A 26085-nucleotide genomic window follows, 5' to 3' on the forward strand; every position below is an offset into this window, starting at 1 on the left:
CCGGGCTCCCTACTCTTAACCCGCGCGCGGGGGCGCCCGGGCCACTGGGTTCCGCAGAGCGAGCTAGCGGTCAGTGCAAAGCCGGAGCCGCGCGCGTCCAGACCCGAGGCCGACGCCAGCACGCCGGCATGGCCCCCGCAGCGGCGTCGGGTGGCAGTACCCTGCCCAGCGGCTTTGCGGTCTTCACCACCTTCCCGGACCTGCTCTTCATCTTAGAGTTTGTGAGTCGCCGGCGCACCCGCGCCTATGCTAGGGAAGGGGCAGAATGGTGGTGGCTGCGCGGGTCCCCGGAGCACCTGGGTAGCGAGGCCACAGTGAGGAAAAAGTCTCTCTCCTCCCACCTTCCAGTCGTTTGACCCCCTCTAGACAAGGGCAATGGGGTAAACAGTCCCCAGGACCTCGGTGGAAAAACCAAATTCCCAGGATGGGTCAGATGTTGGAAACAGGCCCCGGATCCACTTGTAGCGCGCCCGTTCCAGAGCTGCGCTCCCAAACCGCTTCACAGGTGCCGCGCCGAGTATGCCCTTCCTGGAGGGCGACGTCCTTGTAGAAGCGTCCAGCTTTTCCCAGGGTTAGGATTTCGTTTAAAAAAAAAAAAAAAATCAAAAGAAACCCGAGTACGTGTTACCAACCGAGGTTTGGAGATTGGGTTGGTGTCGTAGGAGGGGCAGAATCTGGATTATTCTCTTCTGGCTTTTGAAAGTTTCTGGCGAGTGACCGTACTTGCCACAACTTTGATCGGGGAAATAAACAGGCGTGGTTTGCTCCGCTGCAGTCGTTCTGCCCTGCGCGACGGGTGGGGGGAAGAGAGAGGGACAAGCCTTGAGCGGTCCTGTGCCTCGGCTGACCTTGAGCAGCGGGAACCCCGCTGCACCCGCGGCTGGCCGTTCCTTAAGCCCGAGCCGCACAGCCTCCGCCGCCGGTGGCTTCGGAGAGCGCTTCCTACTCTAGGCTTCTGGTAAAGTGATCACCCTGTGGGGAAGTTCCGACCGCCCTCAGCCTAACCTCCGCAGGGGCTGCGGCCCCTTACCTGGGAGAGGGCATGGTGTTTACTCTGTGGGTGTGGTGCGTTGAGGTCACAGAGACTCCTTCCCTGCACCCCAAACTCAGAAGTGGCCGCCCGGAAAGTTGGTCGAAAAAGAAACTGCCCACACCTGACTGTGTAAAAATAAAGGGGACCCCGGCTTCTGTCTGATTGGAGGCAGGAGGGTGTGAACAGCAAAGGGAGCAGGTTCTGGTCTCCGTGGAGATGGTGGAGGAAAGGGCCAAGGGGGCTGAGGTTCCCTGGGGCACCGTATCCTTGCCGTTGTGTGACTTGGGTTGAGCCCAAACCTGGATGTATCCAGAATGACTTCAAAACCTGGAGCTGGCCAGAATCAAGGAAGTGACATCTAGAAGGAACTCTGGACACCACTAAGCCCAGCCCTACCTACAATTTTCGGATAGGCCCAGAGGGGAGGGACTTGCATCCACTGGAACATTCTTTTTCCAGATGGCTCATCTGAGTGCTTCTCCTCAGCAGTCAGCCTGTGCTTGCCGAATGCTGGATTTCTGAAAAGAGCATATAGACCTGCGGCTTGGGAATAAGTATTGGGTGGTTCCTTCAGAGGCTACTCTTTACAAAGGCAGGAGTTTCATAACCAAAAGAGATGAGGGCTGATGCTGAGGTGTGATGGGGCAAGAGAGATTTTTAAGCAGCAAAAGGTCTCCTTAGTGTCTCTTACATTGCCCTCATGAGTGGCTGACTCTGCCTTTGTAGCTCTTCGAGGAACACTAAAACAAGAATCAGGAACGAGTGTGTTACTTGAGCTCCAGGCAGAAGACTGGGGCCCCATCCTCCTGCCGCCCTGACAAGAATGGGCTCAGGTGGCCGCAGGGGGTGGCAGGTGGGGGCGGAGGGGTGCTGGCCTCACCGAGGGGACAAGCCTCCCAATGCCTCCTCTTGGTATCACAGCTTAGGGGAAGGAGTGCTCCCGAGGGTAGGAACCGCCCAGCCAGGCAGAGCCAAACAGGGCGATCTGCTGGATGGGGACAGGAGGATACCCCACTGCCAAAACCCACCAAGTGAAAGTGGAAGGCTGGAGGTGGGAAATCTCAGAACCATGGATTAGTGGAAATTTACTCCTCCCGGGGCGGTTTTGTGACCTGACATAGTAGGGGCTTCTGGAAGAAATAATTCTTTCCTGCTTGGAACTTTCCTCTCGGCTGTCTGAGAAGTGATTTTTTTTTCTCCTCAACCCTTGCCCTGCTCCCTCACCTCCCTCCTTTCCCCCCAACTTCCTGAGAGACTGAGGGTGCCTCAGTGGTCTCTCTCAACCTCTATCCAAAAAGACACACAACCCAGTTAGAAAATGTGCAACACACTTGAATAGGCATTCCTCCGGAGAAGCTGTACAAACGGCCAAGGGGCGCATGGAAAGATGCTCAGCATCATTCATTATTAGGAAAATGAGATAAAAACCACAATGAGGTACAATTTCACATGAAATTATGGTGATTATTATTAAAAAAGAAAAAAGGAAATAGCAAGTGCTGGCCAGGATGTGAGGAAATTAGAACCCTCACACATTGCTGATGGAAATGTAACATGGCTCATCTGCTTCTGGAAAACAGTTTGGTAGCTCGTGAAAAAAAAAAAAAAATTACCATTTGACCCAGCAATTCCATGCCTAGGTTTTTAACCAAGATGATTAAAAGCTGGGACCTGAACAGGTACACGTACACGCATGTTCTTAGCGGCACTGTTCACAATAACCAACAGGTGGAAACAGCCCCAGTGCAATGGCTGGAGAGACAAATTGTGATATATCCATACAGTAGAGTATTATTCAACCACGGAATGGAACAAAAAATACTGATACATACTACAAAGGTGATCAACTTTGAAAACACTACGCTAAGTAAAAGAAGCCAGACAGGAAAGGTCACGTATGCTTCCATTTATGTAAATATCCAGAATAGGTAAACCCATAGAGACAGAGCACAAACTGGTGGTTTTCCAGGGACTGAGATGAGAGGGTTAAGGGGCCAGGTTTCCTTTTGTGGTGGTGAAAATGTTTTGAAGTTAGAGGGGGTGGTTGCACAACGTGAGTATATTAAATGCCACTGAACTGGTCAATTTAAAATGGGTAATTTGGGGGCACCTGTCGGTTGGGGGTCTGACTTCATTTGGCTCAGGTCTTGATTTCAAGGTTCACAGGTTTGAGCCCCGCGTCGGGCTCTGTGCTGACAGCTCAGAGCCTGGAGCCTGCTTCGGATTCTGTGTCTCCCCCTCTCTCTGCCCCTCCCCTGCTCATGCTCTGTCTCTCTCGCTGTCAAAAACAATAAATTAATTAATATATATATATATATGTATATATATATATTAAAATGGTTGACTTTATGTTATGTAGACTTAAATTTTTTAAGAAACAAACGTCAAGAAATATTTCATATTACAGGAACGGCACCCATATAATTATCATTCCACTTTGTCAAATCTTAATAGTTGGCTTTATTTTCTTTTAGTATGAGGGAAATAAAGCTTTTCAGATGGCACCACGCCCACTGGAAACTCCACCATTATCTTCTCTTCCCTCCATCCTTGGGGCAATCTCGAGGCTAAATGTAGTAGTGTTCATTACCCCGGAGCAGGGTTTATTTAGACCTTCACTGCATACCTAACTATGGGCAGATTACACATGGCATTATTTTAAGTTTTCACTTTATGAAAATAGCAACACACACACACACACACACACAACATACACACACACACACACACACACACACACACACACACATTACCTATCCCACTGCAGCAGGCTTTTCATACAAAGTTGTTTTGAGGCTTACACAGGTTGATACTGTTTATCCCGTCTGCTGTTCATGGACATTTTGCTATTTTCAATTTGTTGCTTTCTGCCGTTGCATTGCCAAGAACATTCTTGTATGTGCCTCTTTAGTTACCTGCTGGGGTTTTCTTCCCAAAGGGAGGGTTTGACCTCCTGGTTCATAGGGAATGCACCTCTTTTGTTTCCCCAGATGTCACCGCATCCCTGTCCAAAAAGGGTAATTCCAGTTTCCATACTCCAGAAGCAGAGGGACCTGGAGGCTGATGAAGCATAATTAAGCTCAGGTCCCTTCCAAGACCCTGCCTCATTTTGTATTCTTTAATAAAGAAGGGCCCCAAATTGTACAAGTTTGGAGCTAAACAAGCCCCCATTGTTCCTCATCCGTGCCACACTTGATAACATCAGAATTTGTAATTTTCAGCGAACCCAGTGGGTGTGAAATGCTTGGGTATGTATAAAATCTGTAGTCCTTTGAATTGATTAGTCATAGTTCACACACCCACGCCTGACCTCCCAATAGCTTGGGAGTCACAGATGCCAGCGTCCGAAGCGAACAGGGTGGAGCCCCACCCCCCTCCCAAGGCAAGGAAACTGCCCACAGGGACAGGGAAGGGTGGTGGCTCCGGCGAGGCACTGGTGGGGGTGTATGGCAACCTTACCCTGGCCCAGCACCCCCATCCCAGACCTCTGAACGCTGCAGGGTCGTCGCAGGAAGTGGAAGGCAGATCCAGCTAGGTGGCGGGACCCCGCCTGTCCGAGCGCCAAGCACCATCAGAGTCACACTGGCCGTACGGCTGTTGTATGCCACAGGGACACTGGTGTCCCCCTTATGGGCAGGCTCGGGGTGGGACGTCCCCTCTCCCAACACGGGAGCAAACCCAAGGCTTTGCTTCTGGCCTGATCCCCTGTCCCCACCCAAGGAGGATTTTTTCCTCTGGGGACCGCAGGCTGTTTCCTCTTCCTCCTCTTCTCTTCTAAGCCAGGGCCTTGGTGACACTTGGTCCACCATTCACAGAACAAAGGTTAACATAGGATGCTTTTTGTCTCAGCTCTGGCCAGGGCCGGAGGAAACTTCTCTTACAAAGTGCCAGGAGAGATAACAGCCGCCCCCCCCTCCCCGCCCTTTCAGAAGTTGTAAAGGAAATGCCAGAAAACAGGTTATGAAACCTTTAACTCGGCTCCCTCCTCCCCAGCCTATAAAAGAGGAGAAACTGCTGACAGAATGGCTGGGAATGAAGAGAGACTTGGGGAGCGCAGACAAGTAGGGTCAACTGCTGAGAGCCACCGCTCCTGGGGTGCACCTTGTGGGGTGGGGCACGCGGGTGGGGCTTGTCATTGTGATTCTTCCAGTGAACCGGACACAGTAAAATGAGGCCATTTCCCTGACCCAAAGTGACTGGGGACTTTCATTATTTGAGAGTGACCAGACAAGTCCGGAGACCTGCCCTAGATTTTCACCTGCCTGGGAACAGCGGCCCTACAGAGCCGGGATTGGGCGGTGCGGGTGGGGTGGGAGCAGGATGGGAAAGCAGTTTTCTGGTGGGTGGTCCACCTTCTGGTTACGTGGAGAAGACAGCATGAGCACTCACAGGAGATAAGAGATGTAGAATCACAGAAACCTAATTTGTCGAAGCTGGGAAGAGACTGAGGCTGGGCGAGCCGGACTGGGGGGGGGGGGGGGGAGGGGGGTGCGCAGCTTACCCTGGTAACTCAGTCTCCAGGGTGGCACTTCTTGTAGTGACAGCAAGTCACATCCAGGTTTCTGCGTTCACCCAAACACCCACGAGGAAGTTTTGCCTGCAGCAGAAAGGATCGTGAAAGGGCGGCCCTGTCCATCTGGCAGCCCTGGGCAGGCCTGGTTCCCTTCTTCCCTTCTCTCCCCCAGAGAGTGAAGGGGCAGCTCAGAGCCACTGGGGGGCTCACAGCCCCTGGGTCTGCTTGTCACAAATACATCCTGAAGGATCTGGGTCACTAGGTCAAGGCTGGACCCAAGAATCTGCATTTCATAAGCCATTGATTCAGCAAGGTTTGGAGGGGCAGTCGGTAAGCCAGCCCACCCCCTCGATGTTTTCACGTCGAGGACAAGGTAGTGGAGACAGTTCTCAGTGAGAGGCTGGGGCAGGGAGCCAGGTGCCCTAAATATTCTCCTCGGTTCAAGGCAGGCACCCCCTATGCTCCTGTGGAAAGTTCCCTGCTGCCCCAGGCAGGGACCTCTTCTATAGTCACCAGGCAGTGGGGGCTGACCCTGCTGGCCAGCTCAGGACAACGGCTGAGCGTGGCCTTCACTGGCTGTGCCCACTGAGCCTGGCCCTGTGTCCTTGTTTTGCGTTGGGGGCCCCTCTCTGTAGCTGTTTAGAAGTGGGTAAGGATATTGCTTTTCTCCTTTCCTCCTCTCTACAGGGAGGGGAAGAATTATAGGTAGAGGGGTTTGTTCTTGGAGTTGAGAAGTGACTTTTCTGGTTTTTCAAGAACCAGAGGACCAGAGGACTGCTTTGATCAGGAGAAAGTGACTTTGAGCTGTTCTCTGGAAGCTGCCTATTGTGATGATGGGGCTCAGCCCCCACGTGGTCACGCATATGCCATCACAACCACGCTATGCTGAAAAAGGTTGCTTTCCATAGGTCTTTCCCCAGCTTGATGCAGATGGGGTCATACCCAGAGTGATGTGAGGCATCCTCTCTGAGTGCTTTCGGGAGAGAGTGGGAGGATCCCAGACGCCACTGCAGGGGAGAGGGAGAGCTCTCACCGGGTCACTCAAGGTGGGCCAGGGACAAAGGCTGACTATTTGCACCTACACCTGCCGTGCCCTGCAAAGGTTGTGTGTCGGGGGCGGGGGGAGTGCCTTGTGCTGCCAGCCTAAGCCGGTTCTGCACAGCCTTTGGAATGGCTTGGCTTTGCTCTGGGCTTAGGCACATCCTCAGGGAAGGGCTGTGGGTGGGGCAGGGCGCTGGGGATTGGACCACACAGGGCCTGCCTTGAGGTGGGATGGGGCCAGCCAGTGGAGGAGATCTGCATCGGGCTAGGGGGCTAAGTCCTAATGGACTCATCGTTGAGCCGCACCTCCACCCCCAACACAAGCCTGTCTGGGGCTTCCTTCTGGGCTCTCAAGTTGCGGTCCCTGGACATAGTGGACATAGTGGTTTGGACCAAAGGCCACCAGAGAGGGGCACTAAAATATTCCAGCAGGTGTTCTCTTGCGGTGCTGATGGATGTGAGGACAGTGAGTGAGTGAGTGAGTGAGTGAATGAGCGACGCCCCTAGACCCTAAAGCACTAATGCCATGGACAAGTATAGACTGACCCCTCACAGGCTTCAGATTATTCCTGGGGTCCTGGAGCAGGTTCCTGGTACTCTCTGCATTGTGGGGCCTCGACTTACCTTCTACATTCTGGTGGAAAGGTTTAGCTCCTAGTTGGCTCCTGCTGGACACCAGCCGCATGATTATTTTCCAGGGTCATGTACGGGCATTGGTTTTCCGCCATGCTTAGCCCCAGACTCTCTACCACTCCCACCTCATTAATAGCTAATGTTCTGCCCACATCGGGGCAAAACAACTCCCTAAGGCCTGAGAAAAATATGTAGGAGCTAAAAGAAAAGCCTTGTCGTGAGCCATCACACATTGATATGCACGGGCAGTGGGAAGAGGCACGGCCAGGCTCAGCTGACCTGAAATTCCACACCATAGCCCCGGATTCCTGTTAGAATAATGCAGTTGGGCTGGGAGAGAAGGGGCAGGAAGAGGGGAAGGGGGGAGAGAGGAGAAGGATATCCCTAAAACTCCTGGATCCAGCTTTGAAGAAGGCCTAAAGAGAAGCCAGAATCCAGGCTTTAAGGGGCGAGGGGGGCGGGGCGCAGGTAGACAGTCCAGGAATGGAGCAAATGGGGAAGGAAGTGAAAGCTGGCATGGTTGTACCTGTTAGTAGGGGTTGGGTGGGGGGGGTTGTGCAGGTCATGACAAACATCCTGTTGATGGACCCGGGGATGAGAACCACAGGCCTGTGCCTGCAGAAGAGAGTGATGTCCTTCAGCGTTCTGACCTTTTGCTTGTTTTTTGGTCTTAAACACAAACCTTGGTATTCTTTTCCTCTGAAAGAACAGAGCCCATTGAGCAGGCGGAGGAGTGGGGGAGGGGAAGCCTGCTTCCAGAAGCCACCTCCTTTGCAATTCTCTCTGGACCCAGGGCAGCTGGGAGGGAGCAGGGTGAAGGCTAATGGGCTAGTCTCCTATCATTCTGTTGCTGTTTCCAAAGGGATCCTAGACATGGTGGGTGGGCGGGATTTCATGGTAACCTGCTTGTGGGTGGGCTTGGGTAACTGCCCTAGGCTCCCCAGCCAGCCTGTCAGAGCTGGTACTCAGCAGCTGTGGGGATGTGAGCCTGTGACTGCGCCTCAGTTTCTGCATCAGTAAAATGGGGATATAACAGCACCTACCTCAAGGATTGATGTGAGGAGTGTTATGCACAAAGCTCTTAAGATAACATGATGCACGTAGTAACTGCTGAATAGCTATTAAGTACAACTCTTACTAATTTTCTAATGACTCAAACACCTGCTCTGAGAGCAACTAGCCAATCCCTGCTAAAATAACTGCACGGTGGGGACCATAAGACCCATCCCACGCCACCTTTTGCCTTCGATGCCCTTCTCCGGCAGTGTAGAGGCAGAGGGTGCGTGAGATTTGGAAGTGGGTGGGGCTGTTGAGGGCCCACTTGCCGTGTCTCTGGGGTCATCAAGTACTGCGTAGACACCACCCTCTGTAGGGCCCTCCTAGCAGCGTGATTATTTCTGGCTCCCCTGCTCAGAGCTGCCCCTGGCCAGCCTGATGGGGTGGCCCGGGGGACGGGAGGCCCCGGCAGTCCTGCCCTGCCTTCTGCCTCAGAGGCGGGGGATATCTTAAGCCTCTCTCATGTACCACCCTGCCAGCTTGGTGCCAGCTTTGTGACTTCTCAGTGCCACACACATTGCTGCGTCTGCCCAAGGGGAAGGAGCCAATTACCAGTGAGCCTGGGATTAAGCCTTCCAAAAATGATTTGTCTTCAGTGTCAGTGTATCACCATTTGGAAGGGTATTGGTTCAGGAAGAGGGCAGCCTCTGGCACAAAAGTGTGCCCTCACCTCCCCAAGCCTCCATCCTGCCCTGTGGCTGGTGATAAGCCGAGCACAGGTGGGTGGAGGGGACTGGCAGGAAGGATTCCACCTTGCTTTTGTGTCCTAGGACTCTTTCCAGAACCAGCCCGTAGTCCTCCACTGGTCTCCATTCGAGGTCTTCCTTTAGTGCAGATGGCATGGTGGGACTAAGTCCTCTATCCTTCAGGCCTGGGCTTTCCTCATACCTCCACCAGGGGTGCCCACCCTGAGAGCACCCCGATCCTGCCATATGGCACCTGTATTGCAGGCCATTGCTTAGGGTACGTCTCCCGCCTGGACCCTAAGTCCGGCCATGTTCCCAGCACAAACTGTGCACCCCGAAGCATTTGTCGTTAGCCTGCATTGGTAGGACAGGGGCTAACTTCTCGCCTCCCACCTGGCTAATATTTATGAATCACAAGAGGAGTCAAGGACAGATGGAAGGTGAAACTGACAGTTACCACCCATTCCCAAGGGCAGATGGAAGGTGAAACTGACAGTTACCACCCATTCCCAAGGGGAGATGGAAGGTGAAACTGACAGTTACCACCGATTCCCAAGAAAGAACCCCCAGGACCCTGAAAAGAAGCCCCGGGCCCTGTAGGTGGCCGGTTCCTTCTCCCTGCCCTGCATAATCCACACCTGGTTTATTCGGTGGCTCACCAAATTGCTATCCTCCTTGGTGATTCCCATTAGTTCCTTTTGTTTTTCTTGCACTGAAGCCACTCCCGTCTGGTCTAGTAGTTGGCATGGATTTGCTGCTCTTTTACAGGTAGCTTGCTGGTACTTTTCATGGAATCTCCTAGCTTCTGTTTATCCCGCTGGGTAAAGCCCCTGGGTGTAGGTGTGGTTAGGAAACTTTTCCGTTCACATGAGGACAAGCTTATCTGAAAGCCCCTAGCTTTGTGGACCCAAGAGAACTTTTCATTCATTCAGGAATGAGTGACTGTCCTCCGCATAGGGAAGGAGGTAGCATTAATCAGTGAGCAGTGGCCAGTGCCTGAAGTACAGGGGTAATGGGTACTGTGGAAGAGATCTCCCCGGGACTTGAGAGAAGTGGGACCGAAGGCCTGGACAGGGGCCTTTTCTCAGTCCACACCCACCATGTTAATGTCGACGGCAGACCTGAACTCACCCCCATCCCCTTGAATCTCAAGTCTCTATCTCCCTCTTCACAAACCGACTCCAGGCCCCCTGAGTCCTGGCCTTACCTCCAGATTAGACAAAAGGACACCATCTAAGCCTGCCTTGGGAGGGATAATGGCACGATGTGTCCCTCTGGAAGGATGAGCCTGCTGATGAAGGGGCCAGGAGGGCACAGCAACTTGCACTAGTAAACTGAGTCAGGTGGCCTCAACACTACTCCCAGTGTTTGCCTTGGGAGTAGCCTCAGAGGTCAGATTCCCCATAAGCTGCCTTGACAGTTGACAGAGGGGGGCAGGGGTCTGCACATGGAAAACTTTCTGATCCCTCCCCCCAGACACCTCCTTATAGGGTAAGAATAAGGGATCTGTTCAAATTGCTGGGCTCTATCCCTCTCCCAGGCAGAGGTGTTGAGCTGGTCACCCTCACTGGGGTCCCGATACTTTTACCAGGACCTGACTCTGCCCCTGGCGGACCAGAGCCGCTCCAGTGGAGCCTGGCAGCAAGACTGGAAGGGAGGGATGGACTCTGTTTTTAGTGCATGTCTTTGGATAAGGTCTACCTCCGTAGGTGTACCCGCCTCGGTGCTTACTGGCCACGGTCAGGGGCACTCAGCATCTGTTACATGCGTGAATGAACAAATAAATGAGTGGGTGAGCAAGGGAGCAAGCGAAGGGAGCTTTTCCTTCGACTTGCTGGGAGCCGAGTTCCTCTCCACCAGGCAGGTGGGGCTCACACAAGAACCAGAGAAGCTGGCATAAGCCCCACATGTGTGCCTCTGGCCATCTTGTCTCCATAGGAAAAGAGTCCCCCCATCTTCCTCTCAGACCTGTTTTCTGAGGAGCCAAGGGAAGTATGGGAAAGGCTTCAGGGTCTTGAGGTTTTGGTCTTTCCCTCTGGCCTCCCTCTGCGCACTCTCCTACCACCTGGTGCTTCTGTCCCCTTGACTTCCCCTTGCTGCCACTCCCCTGCTCTCCAACAGCTCATCCATAACCAGCCTGTACACACACTCACACCCGCATGCACACACACACACACACACACACACAAATACCCTCTGCTCTAACTCACAGAATGATGAATCTTTTTAGCCACCTAACCCTAGAGCTGGTTGAGTCTCTCCTCCAGCACAGTTACTGTACTGGTCAGACCACCTACACAACATGTCTGTCTGGCATTGCAATAACCCCTGACTACTGAAATAGTCCAGTCGAGTATGGACCTTTCCAGAAACACAAACTGAGGTTACTTTCCGGCCTGTTGGCCAAAGTGCTCGGAGCTCACAGCAGCTGGGACCCGTCTCCTCTGGTGTGGCCATCTTTCCTTTGCCTTCCTGGGGAGATGATTTGTGACCGCCTGACCAAAGTGGTAAGACAGCTTAGTGTTAGGTGCACAGTCTGTGTTCGGTAATAAGTTTCCTCTCCTCCTCAAGAGTTTGAATTACAAACTCCTGTTCAGATGTGCCTTCAGGGCACACACACCATGCCCTCAGAGCCATTGGGAATTCCGATGCGGGGCCCCAAGGCGTATGTGTGTATGTGGAAAGCCCTGAATGGGAAGTCCTCTTTAGTTCACGCCTTGACTTGTTACTGGAAAAGCGTCTGCTGGTGAAGACCCTGACAAAGCAAAATATCCAGAAAAATATCCAGAGAATTTGAGCAATTCTTCTGAGTTGACTTCGGTTATCCCAGTTGTGCAGCAGAAACACTGCACAATGGTGGATGCAGAACTCTTTCATCCCTGGTCAAGCAATGGAAACACCACACGAATCTCAAGAATGTGCTGGAGGATTCCTTTCCCCCCCTTTGGAACCAAGGCTCATTGTTTGAAGGAAGGCTCTCTCATATTTTAATGTCCTTTGTGTTTCCTTCCACAAAGGCAGACACATTTTTCTCAACTTCAGATTTCTAGAAGATCACCAGTTTTTCTCTTTTTAATGGTTTTGGAGTTATTTTATTTTATTTTTACTTGTGCGAGAGAGAGAGAGAGAGTGCACAAGAGGGGCAGAGGGCAAGAGAGATGGATCCCGAGCAAGCTCCACATTCAGCACTGAGCCCGACATAGGGCTCGATCCCACGACCCTGGGATCATGACCTGAGCAGAAATCAAGAGTCAGATGCTCAACTGACTGAGCTACCCCAGGCACCTCTGAAGTTATTATTAAATTCTGGGTCCCAGGAGGGTTTGGAGTGGATAATTGTGCATGTTGAGATCCTAGACCCACTGGAATTTTCACATGGTGACAGACGAGGCTTTGCCTCATCATATGGCAGTTGAGACAGCGAGCGCTCAGACTGCCTACCATCTTTCAGGCACTCCACAGACATAACCCCATTTCACCCCGATCCCATGAGGTGGGCGCTGTTGTTATCACTATTTTTCAAGTAGGGAACAGAGAGGTTAAGTAACTTGCCCAGAGACAACAGACCATCCCGTTGTAAAGTGGCAGAGCTGAGACTGAAACTTGGTAACTCAGTCTCTGAAGTCTATACCCTTAACCATGCTAGCCTGCTAATCCTGTGGATTAATTCCGAAAGAAAAATTGAGAAGCTTCTCTGAGTTTACACAAGAGCTCCCCTGAAGACTGTCTCCTGAGGAAATTTTTTTCCACAAAAATCATTGGATTGGGCAGGCCACGATTTATAAACTCGTTTAAGTCTTTGAAGTTTTTTGGTCTGGTTTTTTATATCACCCCTGGTTCTTAGGGAACCTCGACCCTGCTCAGCATCTAAAACTGGACTGAATTAAAAACAGGCGGTTTCCAGTCCGGAAACAGCAGGGGTAGGGGCCTCAGATCTCCAGCACATTCCCATTCACAGATACATCTGCCTGACACCCAAGGACCAGCTAATCTCATATTCAAGGCAAGACAGGGATTGAAGCTTGAGGAGAGGGGAGGTAAGGGAGCTTTGCCCCTGGGCTCCCAGAGCCCAGTCAGGAACTGGAGAGGTGTCTCCACTGGCACCACGGGACAGCCGAGCTGGGCACTGGAGACAGGAGCCAGCTGGTATTCTGTTTGATAGGAATTACCAGAACATAATCTAACGGCTTGTGTTGTGGAAATGTGTTCTAAGGCTTTTGGCAAACAGCCTGGGACGTCTGTTCCTTGTGCTATAACTCTCCTTCTCTCCACTTGAGAGTCAAACCCTGGGCATTACTGTGTTTTCAGGTTGTCCCAGGCAATTCTCGTGTAGAGTGAGGATTGCAAACCGTGTGCGTTAGCCCAGACCCACCCCCATTTTCCAACATGGGGATCGGGACCCCACAGAGAGAGCTCAATGTAGATGACTCCCGGGCCGCCCAACTTAGAGACCGTTTTCTGCCACCACCTTAGCCAGCTGCACCATCTCAGTTATGGAAGATGGTGACCTGGGTGTAGGCGGAGGGTGGTGGGAAGTCCAGCCTGTTGACAGAGACGAATGGAAACTGGGGTCATGCCTCCACTTGTGTTTCAAAATGACTGCTTCTCGGCATTGGGAGCTGGGAGCTGGGAGCTGCTTGGAGTTTTCTTTACAAAGGGAAATGCTTGAACCCTCACCTACCCCTTTCTCTTGACAAATATTTGGCCAGTGGGGTCCTGAGGCCAGGATGGGGTGGACTGCTCCCTGCCCAGGATGCCTTATCTCCCCGGGTGTGGGTGCTCTGCTTGTTCTCTCTGTTTGCTCTCTGCACACTTAGTAGGTGAAGTGGGGCGGGCACTGGCTTTGCCCCATGATTCACACTGAACCCCAGCTTTCCACGCAATGGGGCCTTAAAGGCCTTCACCCTGGCCTGGCAATCAGTTCTGTCTTGAGCCTCACCTCCTCTTGAGCCCCATCTCCAGCCACTCTCCCCTCTCATTGCCTACCTTATGCCCAGCTCCCTGGTTTTCTGAAGCCCTCACTGCTGCTTCAGCATTCTCTGGACTTGGCATATTAATATTATATTATATTATATTATATTATATTATATATTTATTATTTATACTATATTATATTATATATTTATATTATATATTTATTATTTATATTATATTATGTTATTTATATTATATTATATATTTATTATTTATATTATATTATATATTTATATTATATTATATATTTATTACTTATATTATATTATATTATATTATATTATATTATATTATATTATAATCTTTCCTCCCTCCAGAAAGCCACTCCTTGTTGACCCTTAGGCCCAGTTAACCAGCTAGTCTACTTCCCCCTGCAAGACTCGATTGAGGCCCTGCACCAGTCCAAGCCGCTTTGCCCACTCAGGGCTGGCTGCCACCCTGCACTGTAAACTGGCTGCCTCCGCCTCTGTCTCTGAGGGCTGTTGGCCTCCGGGGTGAGCAGTGTCTCACCCCCGCTGCGGCTGGGCACAGCGCCAGAAGCTTCGCACTCACACCCGCAGTGCCAGCCAGTGTGCCCCAGCCTGCAGTGGGGAGACACAGCGGCAAACTGCCATTTGCAGACAAGGAAGCCGAGGCCCAAGAGACTGGCTCCTGCTGCGGCCTCCGCCAGCCAGCGGCTTGGGAGGAGCGCCCCATCAGCGCGAGCGAGCGAGCGAGCCGCTGGCGGAGCAAACGCGGCGGGGTGCAGGGTGCAGGGTGCGGGCGCTGCGGGGCGCTGGCCTTGGCCGGCCGAGAGGAGCCTCCACGCATGCGCAGCTGTTGGCTTCCCACGGGCCCCCGCAACGGACTTCTCATGAGAGTGGAGCCCGTTTCCACAGACGTGCCGCTGGGAATAGACACCCTCCTCGGCTCAGCCTCATCTTTTTCCACTTACCCCTCCTCATCTTTTTCCACTTACCCCTTCTGTCCTCGCGATTGTTCTGCCTCCCCCCCCCCCTCCCAGCTTGTGGCCCCTTCCTGCAGCTGCGGCCCCACCTTTCTCACCCCCCCCCCACCGCGCCCCGGGTACCCCAAGGGGCAGGGCTGTGAGGGGTGCAGGACAGGCCCCTACCAGTCTTCTGCCCCCCCGCCCGCCCCCCCCCCCCCCCCCCCCCCGGGTTCTAATCACTTCATCCGTGCTGTGAGGATCTTACCTTCACATGATGTGTGACTTAAAATACATTCCAGGGACAGGCAGGACCGCCGCATGCTTGCTTTAGGAACCTCCCTGCGAATCAGTGGTTCCTCAGCTGTTTGCGGCTTGGAGGCTCCAGAGAAATGGGACACATTCACATTCATTCACCCCCAAATGGTGGGGGTCAGAACGGGCCCGTGGGACGTGCTGTGATGGTGGAGACATTTTCTAAAGGTGCCCTTGAGAGAGTATTGCTCGCCTTGAAAGACATTATGCTAAAGGAAAGAAGCCAGTTGCAAAAGCCCATCTTTTATTATATGATTCAACTCATGTGAAAGTTCAGAATAGGGAAATCTACAGACAGGAAGTAGATTAGTGGCCTCTTAGGGATGAGAGGGAGGGAAGGAAGCAATAGCTAAAGGGCACAGGGTTTCTTTTTCCCTTTTTTTTTTTTTTAATGTTTATTTATTTTTGAGAGAGAGCGGGGAAGGGACAGAGAGAGAGAGAGAGAGAGAGAAAGAAAGAATCCCAGGCAGGCTCCACACTGTCAACGCAAGAGCCCCGCATGGGGCTCAATGTCATGAACCGTGAGATCATCCCCTGAGCCAAAATCGAAAGTTGGACACTTAACCGACTGAGCCACCCAGGCACCCCTACAGGGTTTCTTTTGAGGTGATGAAAATGCTCTAAAATTGGTCTGGGGATGATGGCTGTACATGTCTGTGTATATCCCCAAACCATTGAATTGTACGCTTTAAATGGGTGAATTGTATAGTATGTGAATTATATCTCCTTAAAGCTGTCTAAAAGAGAATTGCTTCCCACCATGTTACTATGAAACTTACTGCTATAGATAAACCACACAAAGAAATAAAAAGCATAGGGGCACCTGGGTGGCTCAGTCGGTTGAGCGACCGACTTCGGCTCAGGTCAGGATCTCACAGTTTGTGGGTTTGAGCCCCACATCGGGCTCTGTGCTGACAGCTCGGGGCCTGGAGCCTGCTTCTGATTCTGTGTCTCCTTCCCCTCGGCTCCTCCCCTGCTCACACTCTGTCTCTCCCTCAAAATAAAGATTAAAAAAAAAGAAAGAAAGAAAAAGCATAATTTTTAAAAGGATCTTTGCAAGGTAGTACACCCAAAGGCAGGACAGGGTCCCGAGGTCTACCAAGGGGCAGGGGCTGGGATTGAACCCAGGGTGGGCTTTGCTCCTATGGACAGGTATTCTTACCATGGGCTCCAGGAACCTGCGAGAGGGAGAGAAGAGAGAGAGAGCCAAAAGCAGGTCAAGTGTCTGGATTACCTTAAAGCTTCCCTCTGCATTGGCATTGGGTGCCAGAAGCTCAGCATCCAAGCTACCTGGTGCGTACTCAGGACTCCGTGGCAGGCACTCAATGCGGTGGCTTCACTCTGACGTCGATTCCCACCCCCTGCCAAGCCACACAGGGAGACACCTAGCTGAAAGAGGTTAAGTTACATGAGCCTGCAGACCAGTCTGAGAGTCATCTTCTCAGATTTTGCCATTTCCAGGACCACCTGTGCATCAGCTTACCTCATATGTTTTTTACAGTTAATTGTGTCCGAAATAACTGTGTCATTACCTTAAAAATAAAAACAGCGTCATTACCCAGTTCACCTTTGCCTACCCGTTCCTGGAGTCCACGCTCTCGGGGAGCTCCAGACCCCTGGCTCAACTCGAAGCCCTTCTTGCCTTAGAAAAACCAAAGAGAGTGAAAAAGAGAATCACTGGGGCGCCTGGGTGGCTCAGTTGGTTAAGCGTCCTACGGCTCAGGTCATGATCTCACGGTTTGTGAGTTCGAGACCCGCGTTGGGCTCTGTGCTGACAGCTCAGAGCCTGGAGCCTGCTTCAGATTCTGTGTCTCCCTCTGTCTCTGCCCCTCCCCTCCTCGAGCTCTGTCTCTCTCTCTCTCTCTCTGTCTCTCTGTCAAAAAAAGAAATAAATATTAAAAAGAAAGGAAGGAAGGAAGGAAGGAAGGAAGGAAGGAAGGAAGGAAAAGAAAGAAAGAAAGAAAGAAAGAAAGAAAGAAAGAAAGAAAGAAAGAAAGAAAAAGACTCATTTCCTGATGTGACATTCAGTGTTCCTCACAGCCATGTCCACTGGCCACCCACAAGCACCTCTGAGGCACCGAGTCCCCCACAGGATTCCCTGACACGGCGCTCTCCCCTCTACATGCAATGCAAACTGTCCCTTTGGGATTGGTGCATAAATCGTTCCAGTTTACCCATATATCTGACCGGAGACCCTGAAGGCAAGTGAACTAACTCAGACACTGAGGTACAGCTGGGAAGGTGTCCCACACCTGGGAGTTAGCCGTGAGCAAGGGGGACCTCACCCCCTCCATCACATGGTCGGGGATAGTGCCACATTGTCACAAGTGCACCTGTTTTGTGCTGGGCACTGCAAAGGAGAAGGGCAGGGCTCCCTGAGACCATATGAACAGGGAACAAACTGAGGTTGGTCCACCTTGGATGGTCAGGAGAGGAGCATCCCAGGCCCTTGCCTCTGCCCTCCACACAGGCGTGCCGAGTTCTCCCACTTTTCCATGCCACAATTGGGCCTCCTACATCCAAGTTCTCAGCCACCGGCGTGTTCACGTCCCTTTGTCAGGGCCCATTATGGAAAAGGCCAAGCAATCTGTGTGATCTTAAAGGCAACTCTGGATGAAATCTACACACACACACACACACACACACACACACATCTTATGTTACAGTGGTCTAAGGATTTGTATTTACCTGCTGTATTTCTCTGTTTGCTCCAATGACTTCAAGTTGTAAAATGTGTCCCACTGCTTCTGCCGGGGCCTTCAGGCACCCTCGGATTCCACAGTAGAGGAGGTTTTCTGGTCAGAGATGCCCATATCTGATTCATTAGGCCCAGCTTGGTTTTGATAACTCCAGATTCTTCATTGCTCTGACTTATCTACTCAAATGTGATTCTCTCCTGATGCTTCTCAGCTGAGAGGCTCAGAGAACACCTACAGGGACAGTGGTCTCTTACGTAGCAGGTGGGCAGCAGGTACAGGAGATGGAATCAAGGTACTGTTTGAGTTCACAAGGCAGGGGACATAGGACTAGGAGGGCAGCCCGTCCACAGCCCCGGATGCTCAAAGCACCCTGGAGACCTTTGACTACAGAGCCCCCTCCGCCTGCGTCCCAGCCTTATGTGGGTGAGGGACGGTGGACGAGGCTGACTTCCTGGGGATGAAAGAAGTATGGAAGGTCCCAGCTTGGATTTGTGCGCCTTTGTCCCCGGGGAGCCAGGACCCCTTCACTGTCCTTACGAACCTCTTTGAAAACATGGGACTCACTGAGCCCTCAGACATCAACAGGGGCGTCTTCCGGATAACGGCAGGGAAACATTTCTCCCATGCCCGTCCTAGGCCACCTAAAGAGACTCTCCACTCCAGCCCTGACCCTAGTAATCAGAACACTTCCTGGGCTTGGGGATCGAAGGGGACAAATTAAAAAATTATGCTTATGACATAACGTGATCAATCTATTTTGCCAAGTAAAGACCAACAGAATCTGCTGGTCGCTAACCTTTTGTAAAAGAAACGATATTTCAATGTCAAAATACTAGGATTTAATCTAGGATGTCACCTCAGAATAATGATAATACTGGATGATGTAAGCCCTTTCCTGGGATGACAAATTACCTGGCGTCCACGTGCCTCAGTTTCTCCATCTGACAAATGGGTCGGTACCTCGTTCATAGGGTTGTGAGAATGAACTGAGTTCATATTTGCCAAATGCTCGGGGCAGTGCCTGGCATGTGAGTGTGATAGACGTTTTTGTTAAATAAAAAATTGAAATTGTATTTAAAACAGGCATGACCAAGGCAGGCAAGCAGGGGCTTGGGAAGACTGGGTCAGTGCAGGCTAGAGCCTTGAGGGGGAAGAAAGAGTCATTTTTGATGAGGAAAATGCCCACTGCCATTCTCTGCCTCCTTCCTGTTCTGCTGCCCCTAATGCCTCAGTGTGACCTATAGGTCTGGCCCTTCCTGGGTATGGGCTCTCCTGCTCTGTTATTCACCCCTGTCCTCCCTCCCTCTGCAGGTCTTTGGGGGCCTCGTGTGGATCCTCATTGCTTCGTCCCTGGTGCCCATCCCCCTGGTCCAGGGCTGGGTGATGTTTGTGTCTGTGTTCTGCTTCATGGCCACCACAGCCCTGCTCATCCTGTACATAGTTGGTGCCCACGGCGGGGAGACTTCCTGGGTCACCCTGGTGAGTCCCAGCCCGGAATGGCTGATGTGGGTGGGTGGGTGGGTGCTGGACCCTCTCCCCTGGCAAGCTGGCTTTTCCAGTGCTAGGTGAGGCTGCCCATAGATGTCTCCTAGCCACGTTCCAAGGCTCAGCTGGCCAGCCCTTCGGCTCTGAGCTCTCCCCAGCAGCTCTCTGGGGGCTCCCCACAGCCAGGAGGTCAGGAGAAGGTGAAGGCAGAGCTGGATTGCCGCTGCCCAATTCCCACTGGGCCTGCTCTGCTTTCTCCTGCATGACTGCCTTTTTCATGGATAACCAGCAGCCCAACCACCCCTCCCCATGCCACCTGCACCTGCCAGGTGCCTGCTGGCATCTCCCAACGTCCAGGAGGGCTGGTTTCCATCTTGGGGGTGGACAGGGTCCTGGAGGCTGGCCTTGGCTGCCCTGTGTGAGGCCAGGCTTACTGGCCAGTGTCCAGTGATGACCTTCTAAAGCAGGGTCCCCAAGGAGGGGCTTGGGGGGTGGGGGGAAGGGATGGCCTGTGGACATAATACTGCGTAAATTCTGCCTTAAGGCCCACGAGGGGGGGGTAAAATGTATGCATGGGACACCTGGCCATTACTTACCATGGAAGAGGGCAGGGCCACTTGGCCAGGCCTTTACTCTCAAAAGGCCTCCTACGGAGACTTTTCGAAATCACCTCCAAATGCCAGCTACTCAAAACCCGCGCTTTGTATTTTCTTGCTTTTACACATTCCTGGAGCTCCCCCACCCCCCTCCCCCCCCCCAAAAAAACTGACAATAACAAGACAAAACCACAGTGGAAATGGCCTGGGCCTCTCACCCTGCACTGGTCACCGAGGCCACATCTAAACTGAGACTGGACCACATATGACACTTCTCAGGGCCAGAGCCAATTTCTACCTGTTAGATCCCAGACTGCCCCTCCATGCCCCCACCTCTTACTTGATCCCGCGTCAAGGGAAGGCAGCCAAGGGAAGGCAGCGTGCCTTCTCCCTTAAGTCCTGACTCTGGCCCCCAAACCAGTGAGATGAAACCAGCTCTGTGAGGAGGGGGCTGGGCTATGGTAATGGGGGGATGGGGCAGGGGTCTGGGCGGGCAGGCCCTTCCTTCCCAAAGGAAGTAGCAGAAGATGAGGGCGGGGCCTGAGCCGCGCCAGGAGGGGACAAGGCTGGTAGCCACGCCCTGCTGGGACCACAGCTGCCCATCTCTCTGATGGCCTTTCCTGACCTTGCAGGATGCAGCCTACCACTGTGTCGCTGCCCTGTTTTACCTCAGCGCCTCTGTCCTGGAAGCTTTGGCCACCATCGGGATGCAGGAGGGCTACACCTACAAACACTACCATGAAAACATCGCTGCTGTGGTGAGTCCCCCAGGCAATTTGCCCCCGTTCCCGGTTCCCACCGCCCACCGATGGAGGGTCAGCAGAAGGCTGTTTGGGCCCTCCCCTCTGTTTCTTAGCTCACTGACTTTCGAAAGAATGAAACCTTCCCTCTTATTCCTGAAGAAACGAAGCCCTGGAGAAGGGAGAGCATGTGTCCAAGACTCCCCTTGGCCCTCTCTGCTCAGTGCTGCGCTGCCCAGGCCTGGGCTGGCCTAGGAGTCCATGCCTTTGCAAAAGGGACATGACCGTGAGCACCAGGCACTGTCTGAGCTCTCCATAAACGATCTGATTTAACTCTCACAATAACACTAGGGTGTAGGTGCGCTTATTATACCCATTTCACAGATGCAGAACTGGAACACCAAGAACATGGATACCTTGCTCCAAGGTGGCCAGAAATTATTGGTGTCCAGGGCAGGTGACCACTTTTTTTTTTTTAAGTTTTTATTTATTTTTGAGAGAGAGAGAGAGAGAGAGAGAGAGAATGAGCAGGTGAGGGGCAGAGAGAGAGGAGACCGAGAATCCCAAGCAGGCTCCTCACTGTCAGCACAGAGCCCAGTGTGGGGCTCAAACTCAAGAACCGTGAGATCGCGACCAGAGCTGAAGTCAAGAGTTGGATGCTTGACCGACTGAGCCACCCAGGCTCCCCCATCCACACTCTTAGCACCTGTTTGGAGCAGTGAGTTTGGCTACTTGGGTCTCCTGGCTCTCCCTCAAAGCACAGTCAGGCTCGGGGAAGCAGCGAGGTCAGGGATGGAAAATGGAGTAGCCAGTGTCTCCCCAAGCCCTGGCTCTGGAACTGAGGCTGTGGAGAAGCCTTTCTGGGCGCAGCGTGTCCAGACCCCCCAGCTGTGGGTGTTTGTCACCGCAGTTAGGACTTCAGCTCTTCCCGATGATGCCTCCTGCCTAGCAGCTCTGAGAACCTGCTGGAGGAGGAGGGGCCAGAGCTCAGGCCTCCACCACTTTCTTGAGCAAGTGCCTCAGCTTGCTCATCTGTGAAATGAGACGGTAATTCCTGTCCGACTCCCTCAGGACTACAGACATATCGAACACCTTCCTCCAAGGCCTCACAGCAAGCAATGGGTGGCCCGGGGGCTTGAGCCTCATTCACCCCGTCAGCAGAACAAATGGGGGTGCCAGCTGTGTGTGGCCAGGGTGCAGGCTGCACGCGGGCCTCTGAGCTCTAAAAGAAGCGTTCTCCAACTGTGGGACCAGACCCATTGGTGGACTTCGAGGTCCACCAATTTTCTTCTTAATGGATTTTCTTCTTAATGGGATGAATCGGAACGACAGAGAGGAGGAGAATGTTTTGATTCATAAAACCTCTTTCCAGAGTTCTGCATGTGCGGGCTCCCACCAGCATGCAAACTCGCGATATCAGGTGTATTTCTAGCCGTGAGTGAGGTGTAAAAAATAGGGAAGAAGCTTCAGGAAGTCGCGCTCCTCAGATTTCTAGAGGTCGACCTGTGAATCATACAAATCCTGAGGTCAAATGTGACGATAGATCACAAGATGCCAGCTCCGGGTACCAAAACTGTACTGTCCCCACTTTTTGGAAAGAGTAGAGTAGAGGGTGAGAGAAAACCCACAGGGACGGGCACTGTTGGGCTCTAGGAAGGGGTTTGGTGAAGGTGTTCCTCCTGCTTCCAGAGGGTGGGGTCTGGAGGAAAGTTACTGAAAACCTTGTCTACGGGTCCCTTGTCCCAGGGAAGCCACATGTTCCCCTTAAGCTCCCAGCCTACTCTCCAGTTCCAGAAACATGGCCACTGTATGGTCCCTGGCACCCTTTCAGCCGTCCCCCAGTGTGGGAATGTCTCCCATATTGGCTCATCTCCCAAGATGGCTGCTTTCTAAATACTAACACAGCCAGGAAGCACCTTGGCTATTTTTCCTTCCCTTGGGAGGCTGGTAACCCGCTTCCTCCGTTATCCTTCAAATGACTCTCTTTCATTTCCTGTCACCTTAGAGAGCCTCATCCCTCCCCCTATCCCAACCCCAGAGGCCTTCTCTCCAAACAGACATCAGCGGCAAGGCGTTTGACAATTTCCATAAAATTATTGCAGATAATAGTGAAATGTGCATGGAACATGGCTAGTGGGTCAGCACGTGACGGAACGACCCAGATAGGGTGAATTACTGCCTCTGCCCACTGGACAGATCTCTAGTTGAGAACCACTGTGATCTACTGTATTCCAACTTTTCTCTTTTTCCTCCTTCCTAAATGCAACGTACATCCAGAGAAGTGAGTGAGATGCAAGTGTCCCAAGTGATGAATTTCCATGAAGTGAACTCTTCTGTGTAACAAGCATCCAAACTGAGATATAGGACATCATAAATAGCTCCCAGAATCCTCCTGTCCTGCTGCTGCTATCACCGTGCACCCAAACAAACGATTACTGCCATCCTGATTTCTAGCTGCCTAGTTCAGTTTTGCCTGCCTTTGAACTTCATGTAAATGGAGTTACACAGTGTGTATTCTTTTATGTCTGGCTTCCTTCTTTCAACCTCAGATTTGTGAAGCTCATCTACATTTTTGGGTGGAGACTAGAGTGTTTATTCCCACTGCTGTATATCATTCCACTGGTGGCTACACCGGCATCTATTTGTCCACGCCACAAGTGATCGTGTCTCCCCCCCCTCCCATTTTTGTTAGTTGAATGAGATCTACATGGGCGTGCCCAGGCAAAGTCGAGAGTGCCAGAATCAAGAATTGAAATGTTGCCAGCCGGCTGATGCACTGGGCCGAAGGGGATGTATAAGCCCGGTTCAATGTAAAGTCACATCTTTCTATTCAAAATATCAGTTGTATGAGTGCACAGGGGAGATCCTGCGCAACCACAACACGCCCTCCTGGGGGTAGCCAGCCCGGGAATGGGGAGGCACCTCAAGACCTTCTCCCGCACATTCCTGGCCTTTGAGAGCATCTGGCCTGCCTCTCGCCCCTCTCTATGATACTTAGTTGGACCCGTCTCGAAAGCTAAGCTTCTCCCTCTTTCCTTTGCAGGCAGCAGAGAGTCTGTGCCAGAGGGATCCCTGGGATTGGTGGGAATTCACTGAGGGCAGCTAGAAACTTCTGCAGAAAGCGGGAATAATAATGGCAGCCATTTAGGGAGAGGCGTTTCTGAAGGCCTAAGTATATGCCTTCACGTCCCTGGCTCTCAGTGTCCCCAGTGTGCCATTGCTTGACCTCACTTGGAAAATAAGTGCCTGTTTGCTGTCACTGCTGGGGACAGCTGAGGTGCTTCTGTTCAGGGCTCTCGCATCCGTCAGCTGCTCCCATCTGACAGGGAGAGGTGTTTTTTGGGGGTGCTGCTCACTCAGGTACAACCGCGCCTCTCAGATGGTAGTTAAGGGTTCCCGGATGAGTTCCCTTATATTGGTTATTAAGTAACTCGGCTTACTCATTGCCTCTGGCCAATGAGGGTGAGGAGTTCGCCCATGTGTGGAGGCAGGGAGAGAGCAGGCATGATGACCGCTGGTGTTTATGGGCATTTTCAAGAGTCACGGAACCGTAGCTTCCCTGATGTTGTGCCTGGGTTGGAAACTCTTGACCCCAACACCCAAGGTCACAAAACCAGGTGCAGATATTTGACTTGGGGGCAGGCAAGCCTTCAGGGAGGCCAGCCACCCAGAGTAGGGTGATAGGAATAGGTGGGGCCCATGTGAACATCGCAAGTCAGGGCCTTGACAGGGACAAAGTGACCGTTTGCCCCATTTCCAGGGCCTTTGTTCCCAGTGCCAAAACATTGACTGGATCTTTCCAGAAGCTTTCTCAGTAAGCCCCCTCCTTTTTGCAGAAGCCTCAGTCCCTCCTCCCCGTCCCGGTTCCTTACTCCCTATGAGCCTGGCACCCTTGCTCATGCTCGTGAAATTAAGATTCCTGGAATAACATTCTCGCAGGAGTCTGAGGATGACCAGACAGCATCCAGACCTTAACCAGAGCCAGCAAACCCAGGTGCTCATAGTCTCTTAGCCAAGGCCAGTGGAGTCAGCTGGTGGATTCTGACCTCACAGGTGTGGGGGAAGGAAGCTTCCCATGAAGAGTGGTATCATTTGAGGGGTCTCTGAGGGCCCCCATTTCCAATTGGGTGGCACCAGCATGATGACGTGTGATGACAGATAATTGACCTTGCAGCCCCAAACCCAGTGGGCTGGTAGGTCACTTGGAGACCTGTGCTGAAAGCATTCTGGGGCCACATCTGGGCTCGGCAGGAAAGGATATCTGCGGGAATGATAGGAAGCAGCGGCGGCCCGCACCCTTCCAGTCTGTCACTCCCAAGCGCCATGTCAGCGCCTGGCTCAGTGTCAATGGCCCACGCGTCGCCCTCTCCCCATGCACTCCCATTAATGGCCATGTATCTTGGTTTCAGGTGTTCTCCTACGTGGCCACTCTGCTGTACGTGGTCCATGCGGTGTTTTCTTTAATCAGATGGAAGTCTTCGTAAAGCAGCAGAACTTTTGCCGCAGACCCCAGACGGTGTTAACTGATCAGCCCGCCTTCCAGCGTAACATTTTCGACGCAGAAACACTCTCGATGCTGGAAAGAAGAAAACAAACAAACAAGCAAAAGCAACGCTCTGTTTCTTGTGGGTGTTATGTTTACTCTCCTACATGCCTTCATGTCAGGGTTGGGGGCTTGCCACGTTTGACCTCCGACTACGAGCTGTCTTTCTAGAATCATTTCCTATTTGGGAAAGGGGGATGTGGAGGTGGGAAAATGGGGAGTGTGACCACAAAACAAAGATCCCCTGCTGACTCCCGGACCGGATCTTTTGAACTGTCTTTTGGAATTTTCCACAAGCCTCTTTGAGTTCCCGCCCCCCCCCCCCCCCGGGCATCCTTCCAAGTCTTCATGGATAGTCTACCTGTCATGGGGAGTAAAACTCACCCAACAAATATGTGCAGATGTCCACGGTGGAAGATGATAAACCTTTGAAATGCTTTATAAAGTGCCTGTATGTTCGATACTTTCGTGGGGTGTTTTTGGTGCGGGGGGGGGGGGGGGGGGGGTTGTTCTTCTTTTCCCCGTATCAGGAACACCATCGTTTCAGCTTTCCTTCTGAGGAATCCTTTGGCTGAGACTGAATCTCTAGAGGCAGCATCAAATGGCAGTTCAGCTGTGTATGCTCAGCCAACGCACTGTCCGAGAGCCCGTCGCTGGGTACTCCACCCGCCCCAGCTACCAGCCGTCTCACGTGGCTTTGCCCTCTCTGGAAACTTGCCAGGTGCCAACCCAGGGGAACCCGTCTTCTTCCTACCAGACCAAGGGGCCTGCGCTCAATGAGAAAGTCCCTCAGCCAAAAGAAAACAAGGCGCAAAAATTTCCTCTCGCTCTTTGTGAAGCTGGGCC

At 52.3% G+C, this 26085-nt stretch overlaps 1 protein-coding gene across 2 annotated transcripts; it reads left to right on the plus strand.

Moving 5' to 3' along the window:
- MAL (mal, T cell differentiation protein) lies at window positions 1–25702 on the plus strand. 2 transcript variants are annotated; one of them, XM_019445581.2, is made up of 4 exons: window positions 18–221; window positions 19187–19354; window positions 20589–20714; window positions 25106–25702. In XM_019445581.2, the coding sequence occupies exons 1-4, from the start codon at window positions 129–131 to the stop codon at window positions 25178–25180; spliced, it is 462 nt and encodes a 153-aa protein (XP_019301126.1). In that variant the 5' UTR covers window positions 18–128; the 3' UTR covers window positions 25181–25702. The 2 variants fall into 2 exon arrangements, with proteins under 2 accessions (XP_019301129.1, XP_019301126.1); XM_019445584.2 differs by lacking the exons at window positions 19187–19354; window positions 20589–20714 and having other exon boundaries at window positions 1–221.
- The last annotated feature ends 383 nt before the right edge of the window (window positions 25703–26085 follow it).

The sequence above is a fragment of the Panthera pardus genome, unplaced genomic scaffold (assembly GCF_024362965.1).
Source record: "Panthera pardus isolate Hobbes unplaced genomic scaffold, ASM2436296v1 HiC_scaffold_26, whole genome shotgun sequence".
NCBI classification, from domain to species: domain Eukaryota; kingdom Metazoa; phylum Chordata; class Mammalia; order Carnivora; family Felidae; genus Panthera; species Panthera pardus.